At 40.6% G+C, this 16,523-nt stretch overlaps 2 protein-coding genes across 2 annotated transcripts in view; both read left to right on the forward strand.

The window, feature by feature from the left end:
* Mapre1 (microtubule associated protein RP/EB family member 1) overlaps positions 1 to 2,496 on the forward strand; it is a 30,251-nt gene extending 27,755 nt beyond the window's left edge. The window contains exon 7 of the mRNA XM_077799689.1: positions 581 to 2,496. Coding sequence (XP_077655815.1) covers positions 581 to 637 — 57 coding nt within the window. The 3' untranslated portion in view covers positions 638 to 2,496. The remainder of the gene's footprint in view (positions 1 to 580) is intronic.
* Positions 2,497 to 13,322: 10,826 nt separating this feature from the next.
* Efcab8 (EF-hand calcium binding domain 8) overlaps positions 13,323 to 16,523 on the forward strand; it is a 59,861-nt gene continuing 56,660 nt past the window's right edge. The window contains exons 1-2 of the mRNA XM_026402099.2: positions 13,323 to 13,346; positions 13,784 to 13,943. Of these exons, the coding sequence (XP_026257884.2) occupies positions 13,323 to 13,346; positions 13,784 to 13,943 (184 nt within the window). The remainder of the gene's footprint in view (positions 13,347 to 13,783; positions 13,944 to 16,523) is intronic.

The raw sequence follows: 16,523 nt of genomic DNA on the forward strand, positions 1-16,523 counted from the left end.
TAGTGTAAGAAAAAAAAAGATGGTTGAAGATACTGGGGATTGAACTCAGGACCTCAAACATGCTCAGTTGGTGCTCTAACATTGAGCTACATCCCTAGCCCTTCTTGAAAATTTTTTTTGGAGACGAGGTCTTAGCTGAGTTGCCCAGCCTGGCCTTGATTTTAAGGTCCTCCTGCTTTAGGCTCCCAAGAAGCTAGGATTACAGGTGTGTACCTTCATGCCAACTGAGAAGTTAATTATCATGGTGCAGTAGTGTATCCATTCTCTGTTATAAGTATATGGGGAATGCTCTGCATTGGGTATGAAATGGAAGCCATGAGTCTGTTTTTTTTTTTCCCCACACTTGATTTTCCTACGTCATTAATTTAATTGTACTTAGTTTTGACTTTTTGTAAAATACAGTTCTACTGTTCAAGAAATAAAATAGAGATGACTTGGCCTGTGTGATTGTCAAGTGTGTGGTAGAAATAGGAAGAACATCTTACTTGGAAAGGCTTTAAATATGAAGAAAGTGACCCACAGTAGAAAGTGATCATTCATTGTTGAGTAATAGCTTTCCCCTCTCATTTTCCCATTTCAGGAAGGCTTTGTGATACCTGATGAAGGGGGCCCACAGGAGGAACAAGAAGAGTATTAACAGCCTGGACCAGCAAAGCAACATCCGAATTCTTCACTCCAAATCATGTGCTTAACTGTAAAATACTCCCTTTTATTATTCTTAGAGGATTCACTGGTTTCTTTTCATAAGCAAAAAGTACCTCTTTTTAAAAGTGCACTTTGCAGAAGTTTCACTCCTTTTCCAATAAGTTTGAGTTAGGAGCTTTTACCTTGTAGCAGAGCAGTATTAACATCTAGTTCGTTCACCTGGGGATCAAAGAGGCTGACTATGGGGCTCACGATGTGGAATGCTGGTCACACTGATTGCTGGAGAATGTGTTTTTATGTAATACACTGAGGTGGTGACTTCAGTAAAGACTGAATTGAGTTTTAACCTAATGTGAAGTCTTGGCAGAGAACGTTTTAATAAATAAATGCCTTAAGAGTATTTAAAATATGCTTCCATATTTCAAAATATAAAATGTAACATGACAAGAGATTTTATGTGTCTGACAAATTGTATCTGGGAAGGAAGGTCCAGACCTCAGAACATTTGGAACCTGCTGTCACAGGCCTTGTGGGGTTGCTTGAATCCCTGCAGGCCTAGGCTTTGTCCCAAAAGGAAAGTTTAAGCAATTGCTCTGTAAAACCATTTTGTGTCATTGACCAGTTGCATCCCTGCTAAAAGCAAACAGCTTGGTTGCCTGGATGAATAGAAGGTAATTCAGCCCTGAAATGTTTGAGGTGAAGAGTGTTTCATTGAGTGTTTCTCTGATGATTTTTCCATTTATTCCTGAAATTTCTATGTGTTGAGGAAAATGAGGTGTGTCCAGTTTTTAATCTAATAACTACTATTGGAGAATTACCCACATCCTTGGGATTTGGATGGGGGTTGTGTCCTGTTTTACTAAAGTTTACATTTAACATGTTTCTCTTCTCTGTCCCCTTGCCCCCTGGGGACTCCTCTTTGGCTCCTTAAGTTTGCTGCTTAGCATTGGAAGTACAGCAGGCAGATGATCATGCTGCAAGCTCTTGCTGGATCTCTAGCAAAGGGAGTGATCAGTGAAGGCCATCGTTAACTTGGGATCTACAAGGCTGGGGTGTTTTCGGTATCTGCTGTCCATGGCTCTCCACTGTTACCCGAATACTTTGCCAGTGCACTAATCTCTTTGGAGATAAAATTCACTAGTATGTTACTAAATGTTAATTTCTTTTGCAGAAAATACAGTACCATGTCTGAATTAATTATTAATATTTAAAATATTTCATTCCTTAACTCTTTTTTATTTGCTTTGCCCATGGCCTATTCAATCCCTTGTTTGGCAGAATTCTGCAAAATGTATGTTACCCACTACTGAGATTGTTCAGCCCCTGATGTGTTTGTATTGGTTTGTTTATGGTGGTAGCTTGTCCTAAAATGTGTGTAGAAAACAGGTATTTTATGATAAAATTGCTGTGTAGTGCATGCTCTGTGTGGAATTCAGAGGAAAACCCAGACTCATTGATTAACAATGCCAAAAAATGCAAGTAACTAGCCATTGTTCAAATGACAGTGGTGCTATTTCTCTTTTGTGGCCTTTTAGACTTTTGTTGCCCTAAAATTCCATTTTGTCGGGAACCCATTTTCCACCTGGTCTTTCTTGACAGGGTTTTTTTCTACTTTTAAACAGTTTCTAAATAAAATTCTGTATTTCAAGAGTGTCATGTCTTCTGAAATTTGTCTTGCCCTGGGTATAAGCTTTTAGGTTCTATAGATAAGATAAGGTACCTGTACTTCTTTCTTAAATTAGGACTGGTATTTTCAAATTCCCCACTCCCCCCCCCCACACACACACTAAATGTGCTAATTTCTAAGCCTACTTCCTTTTTCTGCATTCACAGTATATTTCTTAGTGTCCTACTTTCTTAAATTCCCATTATTGTGAGAGATTTTTCCTCCCAGAAGCCCAAGCTTAGCCTAACTGCTTTGAAGCCTTCTTCAGGCCATTTCCACCTGAGAAATTTATCAGGATAAAACTTGGTGGATGACCACAGGGATGAGATATAGATATGTATATATATTTTTTTTTTCCCTGAAATTATGTTTTAAAGACAATTTAACACAATCTCAGTCTATAAAATAATCAAGTTGTCACCATTTTTTTCCCTCCCTTAAAAAATTCTATACCCTTAGAAATGAGTTCAAAAGGCAACTTATTGCCATTTTCAGTGCTAAATAAAATTAAATGGTTGGAAGGTAGTTACTTATGTAATCTTTACCTCCCATAATTCTGGGTGCTCTGAAAAATCCATCTTGATTAGGGTTGTACCACCTTACTTTCTGTGGAAGTTAATGATATGATACCTTCCTTGAAATGCTACACACCTTCAAAAGGAATATGAAACCCTTGGTGTTCATAATCTACGAGAAGATACCGCCAGGAATGCATGGAGTTTGTGAAGATACTCTTGGGTGCTGTCAACTAAGTTACTTGGTAAGGAGTGAAGCCACCAAGTAAGTTGGTTGTACCTGTGACCTAAGCCCATTGATTTGGCTCTTTAGGTTAAGGCACATGAAGTCTTGGTGTGACTAATAATAGGTTAAAATACTCGTGTGGTAAACTCAAGTGAGCTGCTTGGTTGCTTGGCAAGTTCTGTGTTGCATGGAGGACAGAGCAACAAATGGGTTCTCTGCTTAGATTTGGATTCAAGATCCATTCCTTAGGCTGATGGTCTCTGTCTGATGGATTTCAGAGTCTTCTGGGGAGTTTGAAGATTGGAAATCTACATTCTACTATGTATCTCCGTGACCTATGTTTGAGCTAGTAGTCCGGCTCGTTCTTGGGCCTTACGTAAATGTGTGCAACTTTAAGTTTTAATTCTGGCAGAGGAAACATCAGATTTGAGTCTTTTACCCTTTTGAGTTTTAAGTTAATTGAACTCTCTTGTTCTTATCTGCAAAATAAGGATGATGATGTTGGCTGAAGTGCATTCTTCAGAGGGTGCTTGTTGGGATCTGAGCTGATGGACCAGAAAAGCAGCAGCAGTATTAGAAAGTTCTGTACGGACAAGAGGTATTTATTTATGGTCTGGATACTTGAGATTCAGACTGAAATTGTAGATTAGAAAAAGTTTAGAACAGGGTTTTTGTATCTTGTAAATTCAAGAAGGGGGTTCCTTAAGATAAGCTTTGGGTATTTTCTAAAATGAGTAACAAGTTCTTTTAATGTTTCTTTTTCAGCTTAGTGGTATTGACAAGTCCAGCTCTTTTCTGTCTTCAAACTATGATTTTTCATCCCTTTTTTCCCTAAGTGGAATTGAGGTCTAAACACACATTTTACCATTTTCTTTTAAATGAAGATTTAGTGACTCAGGTTTATTGGTTTCAAAAAACAATCATATTTTCCTCAAGGATTACTTTCTAGGATGTAATATAGTTGTAAAAAGGAAGTTTGCTTTAACCAAGGCAATTTTCTACTAAAATTTTTCTTTAAGGATTGTTCTATAAGATGTATGAGGAGCTCCTTTTCAAATGAAACCCAGGCCATAAACCTGATCAGCCTGGTCAGATTAGCTTGCTGTCATGTGGTTGACCCAAATCTGACTGTCACCAGCAGAGAGTAGATGTAGCTCACTGTTGCTTTGAACCATGATGAACTTTAGCCTGTGGTCAGTGTCCATGAATCACCATTTTTCTGACCTAGTACTCTTGCTGTCATTAATATGTTATGTTATACTTTGAATTCACTCATTTAATTAATAAAATTTCAAAATTGGATGAGTTCATGTTCACTTTCTTTATGACATTTGCTGCTTTTTACTCAGTTTTTGAAAGTATGAAAGTGTAACTTGAGTATGCAAGCCCAAGGGCGAATTTCGTACTTGTACACTGAACTTGACTGTAGTTAGAACCATTAACCTAGATGACTTCAGCTGAATTGTTATGTAGCTTTAACTTATGAGGATTCCTCTGCTTCCTCTTTGGCTTACTCTGATTTGCAAAGTATTGTTACCTTACTCCTTGGAGTTGGGCTGTAGTCAAGAAGCTTCATGAATTTGGTTATCTAAGTGAGCAGGTCTAGCTTTAGAGTCAAATTTCTAGGTTTCTTAATCTAGAACTTTAAATCTTTGTTTTATTTTCATAAAATTTAAATAGGCCTCATGTCTTTTGCATTGGAGGCTCCTTGGTGCCGACTGTGTAGTGGAGATGCCTTCTTGGGCACGTTTCTGAGGTTGGAAGAGGCAGTTCTTAGTGCAGTGACCAATCAAAAGCAAATCAGGCTGCCCACCAAAGCCTAAAATTTTGTAAATGGCCTCAAGAAATAGATTTAGAATTGTAAAATATCTATTTTAGCAGTTTGGAAATCTATACCTTGACTGACTTTTAAAAAATTTCTTTGAACGGGTGGGGGATGTAGCTCACTGTTAGAGAGCTTGCCTAGCATGCCCAATCCTGGGTTTGATTTCCAGCACTGAAAGTGGGGGGGGGGGAAATATTCTCCCTTTACTTTTTCTGGCTTAGTTTAAATGTTTTTGTGCAGTTTGCAGGAACTGTTGATAAGGTTGGTTGGCTGGGCACAGGTATGAGCAGAGGAGGAAGAGTAATTTGTCCCATGGACTACTGATGTCTTTAGATCAGCTTTCAGTTCTGGTATAAGAATGACATGTGGGAAATTTTTGATAGGTGAGATTCAGTCCTTCAGGGTAATTCTTAAAAGCTGGCTTTATGACTCTTACTAGTTTCTGGTAGGTAGATATGCTATTTTAAAACTTAACCCTATGGATGATTCACAAATTGAAATATAGAGTATTGAAATTAAGTTTAAGGTCACACATACAAGTAGGCGGACTACATATAAATAGGGTCTATGGCTCGAGCCCCCCTTTGGCCTTTACCAAAATATATGAAGATAACAGTGTTGTGGGAAAGCCAGAAATTGAGGCCGGTGTCTTCCTTAGACTCTGCCTCCTGGATCTGCAGATGATGACTTTTCATTGGCTCACGGAGGTGAAATTTTGTTTGGTTCATAAAGTTTAAATGTATAAAAGCCAAGAGGAGGCTGAAACAAGAAAGAGTGGGAGAATGAACACTTTTTAGCAGATATTATTGTTAGAGGCTAATTTTTGTCAGATGAAGGACATCCTCCCCCACACTCCCATACTGGGGATTGAACCCAGGGGTGCTTTATCACTGAGATATACCCCCAACCCTTTTTATTTTATTATTTTTTTAAATTTTAAGGCAGGGTCTTTCTAAGTTACCAAGGTTGGCCTTGAACTTGGGATACTCATGCCTCAACCTCCCAAGTAGCTGGGATTACAGATGTGTGCCACCAAACCTAGAGGACATTTTTGATTCAAAGAAAAGCACAATGTTTCTTAGCATCTGTTGCATGTCTTACATGTGGAATATTTGGAAAAGTTTTAATAGTGAAACCATAAGTGTATAATTTTTGTATTTTAATTAAAGTACTTAGATTTTAACTCTGTAGGAAGAAGCTTTGACAGGAGAAATAGCAAATAGAAATAACATGCCTTTGGCCATTTCCCATAGGTTACAAGCTTCAGGGAGAGCCCTCTAGTAAGATCTGTTCCCAAATCATCATTTAGTGCAAGAATCTAAATGAGTTTTACCAAAGGCCTGTCATGATTTATCCCATCTAAACTTGAATGATTTTCAGATTTCTTTCTATTTGTGCTTGTTTCTCCATTGTTTGTTTCTCATATGGGACCCGTTTACACATTCGGAAGTAGGTCTGGTGATTTTAAGATCCAACACAACCTCAAGGCTGTCTAGCATTTTAGAATTTTCTAACCTGATAGTCTCTTTTTTTGTATTTTATGTTTTTCTACAAAATAATGTAGAGTTAGACATAAAATTATACATGATTGCTGTTTTTACTTTGAAGTTTTAAATCTTGCCTAGTAGAATGGAATAAGCTTATGTGCTTTTTAAAAAAAAAATTTAATTTTCTTTTTTGACAAGGGTCTTTCTGATTGCTCAGGCTGGCCTTGAGATTGTGATCGTCCTGCCTCAGCCTACAGGCATGTGCCTCCATGCCAGCTGGCAAGCCTTGTGTTTTTGCAGGTAGTTACAGGCTCACTCAATTTGCCCCTCCCCTTTTATCAGTTCTAAAACCTGATTTGAAATTTAATGTGGGATGAAATAAACATTAGGACTAAAAGTCCTAAGGATTTGTGGCTGACTTAATATTCCCAAGCTTTAAGAAGCACTTTTTTTTTTTTTTTTTAATTAAAGCAACTACTGGGCCTCTGCTTTTCTCGAATATTTGGGACACCCAAAAGTTTTCTTTCTTTTTTTTTCTTTTTCTTTTTCTTTCTTTCTTTTTCTTTTTTTTTAAATTGAGACACGGTCTGTTTTTTTTGTTTTTGTTTTTTAATTGAGACACGGCCCAAGAAGCTGCCTTTGTACTCCCTGGTTTTAGCAGTCTTCCCTTCCATCTCAGCCTCTAGAGTAGCTGGGACTACAGGCCAGCCACTGGCACCAGGTCAGAGTTCTCTTTGGTAGTGTGGTAGGAAGAGCATTATTTTGTTTTAATTTTTTTGATACTGGGGATTGAACCCAGAGGCACTTTACCACTGAGCTACATCCCCAGCCCTTTTTATTTTTAATTTTGAGTTAGGATGTCTAACTAAGTTGCTTGGGGCCATGCATAGTTGCTGAGGCTTGCCTTGAATTTGAGATTCTCCTGCCTCAGCCTCGCAAGTCACTGGGATTACAAGCAGGAGTCACCATATCCAGTTAAGAGCATTGTTTTAAAGGTCACATGAGCAGAGTTGACCTCATTTTTACTGCCAGCTAAAGGTGTGATCTTGATAGTAATCTTCAGGGTCCCCTGTAGTTCTAGCAGTCAAAGACTACCTTTAAAAAAAAACAAAAACCTTTCTGCCTGTCAGATTACATCTTAAAATTTTTGACAGATTACATAGAACTGAAGGACTCAAGTTGGGCACCTTAAAATTCGCAAAGCCTGAGAGGACAGCATGGTGGTGTTGCCAAGTGGTAGTCCAAGGTGACGCTTGCTGGAGGGGAGTTAGCTGTGTTAATAGTAGCTTCCTTCCATTAACACCCCTCAGTATTTCCTTAGCATTAGCAAGTGATGCCTGAATTAATCTCAAGTAGGACTTTTAAACTTTATTCTACAATTATTTTTGTGCAGAGGTTTATCTAGGAGCTTTTTCTTCTAAATGCCCTCCCTTCTGCTTATTTTTCTGTTGAGTTATTGGAGTTTTCTGTTTTTTTTCCATGTTTCCTCTCAGGGAGGGGAAAGTACATTAATTGTGACAGAACCTAGCATATTTTAGCCATTAAAAATATTGGCAAAGATAGTTTATAGTGAAAAAATAGGTACCATTTGATTAGTAATTGTGTGTCCTTGGAATTATGTAGAAACTGCTGTAGAATTGATGAGAGTGAGCCAACATGTAAGAAATGAATTCACTGAGCCAAAAAACAATGGAAAAAAGTTAACCAATCAACCACCTTTTTTTTTTTTTTTTAATCCTTAAGTTCATTAACATCTAGTAAAAGGACCTGCACTTTTGACTTTTGACCACTTTACCTTTGTTTTACAATATGGCAGAATCCTTTTGTTTCTCTTCTCCTTCCCCCTCTCTCTTTTTCCAAATGTGGTTCTGGGATTTAACCCAGGGCTCTCTATTCCTCAGCTACAGCCCCAGCCCTTTTTTACTTTTATTTTCAGTCAGGATCTCATGAAGTTGTCAAGGCTGGCCTTAAGTTTGCAACCCTTCTGCTTCAGCCCCCCAAGTCACTGGGATCACAGGCTTATGCCACCGACTTTCTTTGTCTCCATTATTGATGAATGGGAGCAGAAATTATTTTGGTATGTTGGTGTTCTCTGTTTAGGTCAGGGAGAATGTTTTGTCTGGTGATTGATTGGCATTTTGGTAACATTCAGTTTCTCATTGAGTATGATTTTCCTGGTTTAAATGTGTGATCTTTTAAGATCTGGATCCATGTCCCTGTTTGAAATCTCTATTAAGAGATTTGACTTTCACCAACATGCCCTGCTGTTGTGCCATGGACCAAGGTTGTGCAGAGGTTACATCAGGTTCAGGCTTGCTCTGAAGCCTGGATTTGTGAGTCTCCCTTCTCAAACATAATGTTCTTGTTGCCTTCCTCTTTTCATATAAGTGGAGCTCATGCAGAGGGTGTTAGAGAGCCAATGTGCCTTTTGCTGTCCCACCTGGGGGGCCTTTAGGTTTGGGTGAATCCTGCTTTATATCATAGGGCTCCCTGGCATTTTCCGTGGTTCTTATTGGGCGGTACCTGTACTTGTCCTATGGATTGTTTTGTATTTTGTCCTGGCTATTTGTACTGTCTCCTGTCACTCTTTGCTGTAAGTTCAACCTCATTAATAAAAAGAATATCTCATGTTGGATGAAAAATGGCTGTGTGGTTGTGGTTTGTGGGCTGGATTCTGATATTCCATTTATGTTCTTCATGTGGAATCCTCTTATTTCCCTGTTCTAAATGTGACCATTTAGGTGGAAGCCCTTAAGAGTTCCACAGCAGCTTCATAGAGGAGCTATCTTGAACTCAGGGACAGCTGCCAAGATGTCTCACATTAAATGGGAGTTGAAAGCTGATAGCTCCCTGTCAGCCAGTGTAGTTAACTGGAGAAATCAAATTGGGTCAGGGTGAGTGAGCATTTGGGTTATTGTTCTTCCAAAATTGGACATCTTGGCCTTAAGATTCACTTGCTTGACATGAAAGGCTGGATGGGAATGAGGAGTGCATCTCTCTTGCTGCTTTCTCTCTCTCTTTCTCTCTCTCTCTTTGGGGGTACTGGGAATTTAACCAAGGAGAACTCTACTGCTGAGCTATATATATCCCCAGCTGTTTCTGATTTTTAATTTTGAGGTATGGTTTTGCTAAATTGCTCAGGCTGGCACCTAACATTTACGATCCTCTTCCCCAGTCTCCTGAGTTGCTGGGATTACAGGTGTGCACCCATGTGCCCAGAGGAGAGCATCTCTTCCATTTCTGGGACAGCTGCAAATGCTGTTAGCCTTCAGTCATCTGCCCCTATTAAGTGCCAACCAGTTATTCTCCATCCATGCCTGGCATGCTGCCCTAGTAGCTGTTCCAAACTCTCAACCTGATGCCAGTCAGTGACTTCTAATCTTATCTGTTCGCTAGTCGTATTTTATTTTTCTGCTCTAGGAATTGAACTCAGGTACTTTACCAATTAGGTGCATCCCCATCCTTTTTTTTTTTTAAATGAATGATTTTTAAAAAATACAATTATTTACTTTTATGTGGTGCTGAGGATCAAACCCAGTGCTTCATACATGTGAGGCAAGTGCTCCACCACCAAGCTACAACCCCAGCCCTCTTTTATTTTGAGAAAGGGTTTTGCTAAGTTGCTAAGGCTGGTTTTGAACTTTCACTCCTGTCTCAACCTCCCAAGTAGCTGGGATTGCAGGAGTGTGCCACTGTGTCTGGCTCTAATTCTGGATATAAATTGAACTCTTCATTTCTGTTTTCTCTAGTATTGGAAGTAGTATTTCTATTTCCCTCTTTTACACTTTTTTTAAACTTTAATTATTTTTTATTCATTTTTACGTGATGCTGAGAATTGAACCTGTGCCTCACATGTGCTAGGCAAGCACTCTACTACTGAGCCACAACACCAGCCTCTTTTTTTTTTTTTTTTTGGTGGTACTGGGGATTGAGCCCAGGGCTCATGCATGCCAGGCAAGCACTACTGGACTGTTGACACCTCTGCCCCTTGTCCTTTTCTTTAGTGGCTTTTTAAAAAGGTTCTTTGCCTTGGTCTGTGAACATACACAAAGCTGTTCTCTTGGTTGAAGATATATTTCTCTTACAGTTTTGAAATAATTATATTTAAAATAGTTGTAGCATTGTGTAAAGAATCCCCTTCACCCAGATTTGGCTTACTGAAGCGACCCACCCTTCTGTGTCTTTTGTTTTCTCCTTTCCCCTCAAGGTAGCTTCCCCTTAAATGTTAGATCCCAGATTCCCAGGTGTTCGTGTTTCATGTCTATCTGGACAGCCTCTTGTCATGTACACAAGACCACTTTCATTCTCTGCTCCTTTTTCTGGAAAGGATTCACTTCCCTCAGTTATTCTGGTTCTTGACTTGGAAACCTCTTTTCCATGCAGCTGCTTTCTCTCCTTTGGTCTTTACATCTGAACTATATTCAAGACACCATTAGGAAAGGATGCTCATGATGGATCCTCTGTCGTCTTCCTCCTCCTCCTCTTGCTCTCTATCCTATGCTGAGAATTTTTATAATTTCCCTTTATTTCATTCAGTCTTCCTGGGAAGATATTTAAGATTTTGCATTTTGCTTATGATTTCTTTTTTCCATTCTCCTTTCCCACTGTTGCTCCCTCCTTCGCACCTCCTCCCAGTCCTTGTTCAAGCCAGGTATCTCAGGTGGCCAATCCCCTGTGCATGTCATGCTTGCCTTTCCTGGCTTGCCTTTCCCTGTCTTACCTTGGCTTGCCTTTTCCTGCCACCCTAGAACGGCCCTTCCACTCTTGCTTGAGGAGACTTGCTGATTAACTAGATTGGTTTCTAAGGATCCTAACAAAGTATGGGCCCAATAGGAATATGCCCTTTACATTCTGAGAGCAGAGCTACGGGGAATGCAGCTCTTGCCTGATCCTCATGCTGCCAAAAAGCGAGTTTCCATGGGCTGGGGTTGTGGCTCAGTGGTAGAATGCTTGCCTAGTGTGTGTGAGGCACTAAGTTTGATTCTCAGCACCACATATAAATAAATAAAATAAAGGTTCATCAAAAACTTAAAAAAAAAAAGAAAAAAAGAGTTTCAACCTATTATCCCAGCAGCTCAGGAGGCTGAGGCAGGAGGATCACAAATTCAGTCAGCCTCAGCAAAAGGGAGGCGCTACGCAACTCAAACCCTGTCTCTAAATAAAATACAAAAAGGGCTGGGTATGTGGCTCAGTGGTTGAATACTCCTGAGTTCAAACCCTGATTACCAAAAAACAGAGTTCCTTAAGCTCTGCCCCATCCCTGAGAAATCCTGCCTGCAAGGGCATGGAAGGCAGGCTGGGAGGGTTCTGGAAGTTCAGGGCTCGTTTTGCCCCACCTCTGGTGCATGTCTTTGACCTTTATAAGTGGACCTACCTCTGGCCCTGTTTTCCTGTGAATTATTTTTGAACTACCATATAGTTCCCTAAATTTCTTCTGTAGGAAGATTGATACCTGCCCCCCAACCTTTAGGAAGCCTCTGGCTTTAAGTCAGAAGTAAAGTAACTTGAGAAGCCCCATAAATTCAGAAGTAGGACCACTCCATTCCATTAGGGAAAGGAAAACTTAGTTGTCAACTTGGGGGCAGTTCTCTGCTAGAGAAGACACTGGAAAAAAGGATGTTCTTCAAATGCTTGCTAGGAGTATCCATGGGCAATGGGCAGCTACCTGCCCCCCTTGATCGTGTCTTTTCCTCTCTCCTGCGGCCTGGCTCTGTCAGCCTCACATGGTCCTTCAAAACTGGAGTTAAAGTGACTGTGATTCCCTGTCTTAGGTTAACATCACAATCTTCTGAGAACTTCGAAGAAAGCCCTCAACCTCAAAAGGTAAGCAGACCACCAGAGTGAACGTACAGTGCGGGGGTGTTCTGGAGCCACCCTGAACTCACCATGAGCACAGGAATCCATTGCTTCTGCACTAGGTGTTGCAGACTCAGGTGTTCACAGGCCAGGTAGGTAGTGCACTGTAAATAGCACCCGAATTCACAGATCATCCCTGGCCCATACTTGATTTTGTCCAACTAAGTGGTGATAAGGGTGAGATGGGCTACACTGATTAATCTCGAGACAGATAAGTATGAAGTAGTAAGTGCTTGGGGCTGGGTAATAAGATAATTAGTATAAATTAAGGAAAATTAATGTGCCCTTGCTTTCAAAATCTGTGGCTTGGGGAAGGGATTCGAGAATCCCAAGATAAAATAACTTGTAAATGGGGGAGCCAGGCAGAATTCTAACCCGCAGCTCTGAGCCACAGCCATGATGTTTTCCTGACATCTTGCTGTCTACCTGTGTAGCTAGATGCCTGCCAAGCATGGCAGGAATAGGCAGAGCACCTGGAAATGTGGAGGTGGCAGTGGTACTTTTCATCTGAAAGTTAAGGAAAAGCTCTTTGAAGGAGGTGCCATTTGAGCCAGCCTCTGCAGATGGGTAGAAGTTCACCCAGGGAGAGGTGGGGTAAACTGTGCATGGGGACAGTGCATACAAGAGGAACACTTGTCATATAGGGGTGGGAAAGCAGTTGGTGTGCCTGGAACATGGTTTGTTCTTGGAAATTAGAAAGGTAGATTAGAAACTGGGTGCACTACTGTATGCCTATAATCCTAGCCACCTGGGAGGCTGATGCAGGAGGATTGCAAGTTTGAGGCCAGCCTCAGCAACTTAGCAAGACACTGTCTTAAAAAAAAAAAAAAAAAAAAAAAAAAAAAAAGCACTGGGGGTATAGCTCAGTAGTAAGGCATCTCTGGGTTCAATCTCCAGTGACACCCCCTCCCCAAAAAAACACAATAATAAGGGAGAAGAGGGAAGCGCTTAAGATGGCGTAGTGCTGAATGTCTACTAGGGGCCTGGGTAGGTGGTGAGAACACTGACTCCATCTCTTGGGCTGCGTGGAGGCAGGGTCTCCTGGCAGGGCCTCCTCGCTCGTTGTACCCACAGTGTCAGGCACGAAGTGAGTTCGTGGATCATGGGAGTGAGCATCCACAGGAGGGTAAGCACACTTGCTTTGTCACTGGAGCCGAAGCCCTTGTGTCTGCCCTGAACCTCAGCTGTGGCATCTGGAGAAGGGGAACAAGATTAATTCCTCCAAGAACCACAGTCCGTATTTTTCTTTTTCTTTCATTTTTTTCTTTCTTTCCTTCCTTCCTTCTTTCTTTGTGCTGAGGACCAAACTCAGGGCCTCACACACGCTGGATAGTTCTTCTACTGAGCCAAATCCCTGACCTTGCAGTCTAGTCTAGATTTTTTCCTGATCTTTCTAGGCCTCAAAGTGGGCACAATTTATTTGTTTCCATTAGTTGTAGTAGTCTTACACTACTTGTTCTTCCCCAAAGATTTTCTCTTTAAGTAAGAGAAATGTACTGGAAAATGCTTGTCTCAAAGATTAACCCTCTCAGACCCTCATTTTTGTAGTCAAATTTGTTCCAGCCATCTAGCTCAGGTGAATTCCAGGACAAGAAGGCTCCCACACCCAAGATATCATCCATCACATGTGGCCAGATGCCTGAACACAGGACTCCGCTGTTTTCTGAGCTACACCTGGCCAAGTTAGAGAGAATGTTTGCGGAGAACATTGATTCAAATGGAGGTAAAGCATACTGCAGTTTCAGTCTTTTTGATTTCTGAATAGGACCCCATGTCTGGGATGTGTTGAGGGCTCAGACGTGACAAACACTTTTGGGTACAGTATCTCATTTAAAACTTTTTATCAGCTAGGCATGGTGGCACATGCCTGTAATCCTAGCAAATCGGGAAGCTGAGGCAGGAGGATGGCAAGTTCCAAGCCAGCTTCAGCAACTTAGCAAGGTCCTAAGCTACTTAGTGAGGGCCTGTCTCAAAATTAAAAAAAGTGCTGGGGATGTGGTTCAGTGGTTAAGCGCTCCTGGGTTTAATCCTGATACTAAAACAACAACAACAACAACAAAAAACCTTTTAAACATTGTTTAAGTAGTGAAAGCATATTGAAGTTTACCTGGGATCTATTAAAATATATCTCTAGTCCAAACACGCAGAAGCAAACTGCTATTAGCATATTTTGTTGTATTTTTTTTCCAGTTTCATGTATGTTGTACTATCTATTTCTGTGAAACAGTAGTCCCACAATTTTAATTGCTTATTGTACATTTATTATCTCACAGTTCTGGTGGGTCGTTAGCATGACCATGGTCATAGCTCTTCTGCCATAAATCTGTTGTCAGCTGGGGCTGCAGTGGCATCTGAGGCTTGACTGGTAAAGGACCCATTTCTAAGCTCACTTCCAGAATTTAATTCCTTGTAGCATTAGTACTGAGGGTGTCCATTTCTTGCTGGCTGTTGATGGGAGACTGCCCTCAGCTCCCAACACTGCCCTCAGTTCCTGGCCATGTAGGAGTCACCAACATGGCTTCTCAAAAGGCTCAAGTTAACCAGGGAGAGAGCCGCTCCAGCAGAACTGTGTTGCAATCTCATAGAACAGTTCTGTGGCCGTATGAATATAGTCTTGCATATCCTGTCACCTGTGCCATATTCTGTTGGCTAGAAGCAGGTAACAAGTCCTACCCTACTTAGCAGGAGGGAACCACAGGAGGGCCTGAGCTAGGAAGCAGATATACTGGGGGCTTCCTCCCTAGAACAGATGGCATTTTGTTTTCATGTATCTGTAATCCTTCCATACAGATAGATACTCCTCGACTTAAAATGGGGTATGTCTGGCAAACTGAAAATATCACAAGCTGAAATGCATTTAGTACCCCTAACCTACTAAACACCACAGCTTAATCTAACCTAGCTTAAATGTGCTCAGCTCCTAGTTGGGCAAAATCATCCAACACAAAACCTGTTTTATAATAAGGTGTTAAAAATCTACTTAATACTATAAAAATAGTGCACTCCTGTAATCCTAGGGACTCAGTAAGCTGAGGCAGGAGGATCGAAAGTTCAAGGCCAGCCTGGGCAATTTGAGATTCTGTCTCAAAAAAGCAAAAAATAAAAAAACACTAGGAATATAACTCAGTGATATAGCACCCCTAGGTTTAATCCCTATCATCCCCTCCCCCTGAAAAAAATAAAAATAAAAACCATTAAAAACAACAATGATTTTATGGGTGTTTAGTTATTTGTGCTATTATAAAGCCAAAAAATTCTTGCCTCACATACCTGAGGCACTGGGCTCAATCCTCAGCACCACATAAAAAATAAGTAAATATAATAAAGATATATGTTTTTTTTAAAGAGAGAGAGAGAGAGAGAGGAGAGAAAGAATTTTAATATTTTTTTTTTGGTTTTCGGTGGACACAACATCTTTGTTTGTATGTGGTGCTGAGGATCGAACCCGGGCCGCACGCATGCCAGGCGAGCGCGCTACCACTTCAGCCACATCCCCAGCCCCTAATAAAGATATTTTAAAAAAGAAAAATTGTAAGTCAGATACCGTGTATATGTAATTTCAGACTCTTTTTCACTTAATATCTTAAGGATTTTTCCTTATTCCTGTGTAGTCTTCTAAACTATCATTATTAATAGATCTAAGTGTTCCCTGGTTGACTAAGCCATTCCTGTATTTTTGCATATTTAGATTTTGTCAAGTGTAAATAATGTTTTGAGGATACCCTTTGCACATCAGACTTTTTCTTTCTTTAGAACTTGAATTCTCCCCCTTGGGACAATACTCCTAAAAGTCTAATAACAGAAATCCATTAAGGCATCTTTCTTTATAGCCACTAGAGACAGGGCCCCATCTACTTTCTCACTTCATCTTTTTTTCTTTCTTTAATATTTTTTGTAGTTGTGGTGCTGAGAATCGAACCCAGTGTGTCATGCCTGCTAGACAAGCACACTACCACTGAGCCACAACCCCAGCCCCTCCCATTTCTTTCTTTTTTTTTTTTGTTACCAGGGATTGAATCCAGGGGCACTTAACCACTAAGCCACAACCCTAGCCTTTTTTTATATTTTATTTTGAGACAGGTTCTCACTAAGTTGCTTAGGGCATTGCTAAATTGCTGAGGCTGGCTTTGACCAGTAGTCCTCCTGCCTCAGCCTCCTGAGCAACAGGAGGCATGTGCACTGTTATGTGGCCATATGCATATAGTCTTGCATATCCTGTCACCTGTACCATATTCTCGTGGCTAGAGAATACAGCACAGGTGCCTCACGTATGTGAGGCAAGAATTTTTTGACTTTATAATAG

Source organism: Urocitellus parryii, chromosome 6 (assembly GCF_045843805.1).
Source record: "Urocitellus parryii isolate mUroPar1 chromosome 6, mUroPar1.hap1, whole genome shotgun sequence".
In the NCBI taxonomy this organism is placed as follows: Eukaryota; Metazoa; Chordata; class Mammalia; order Rodentia; family Sciuridae; genus Urocitellus; species Urocitellus parryii.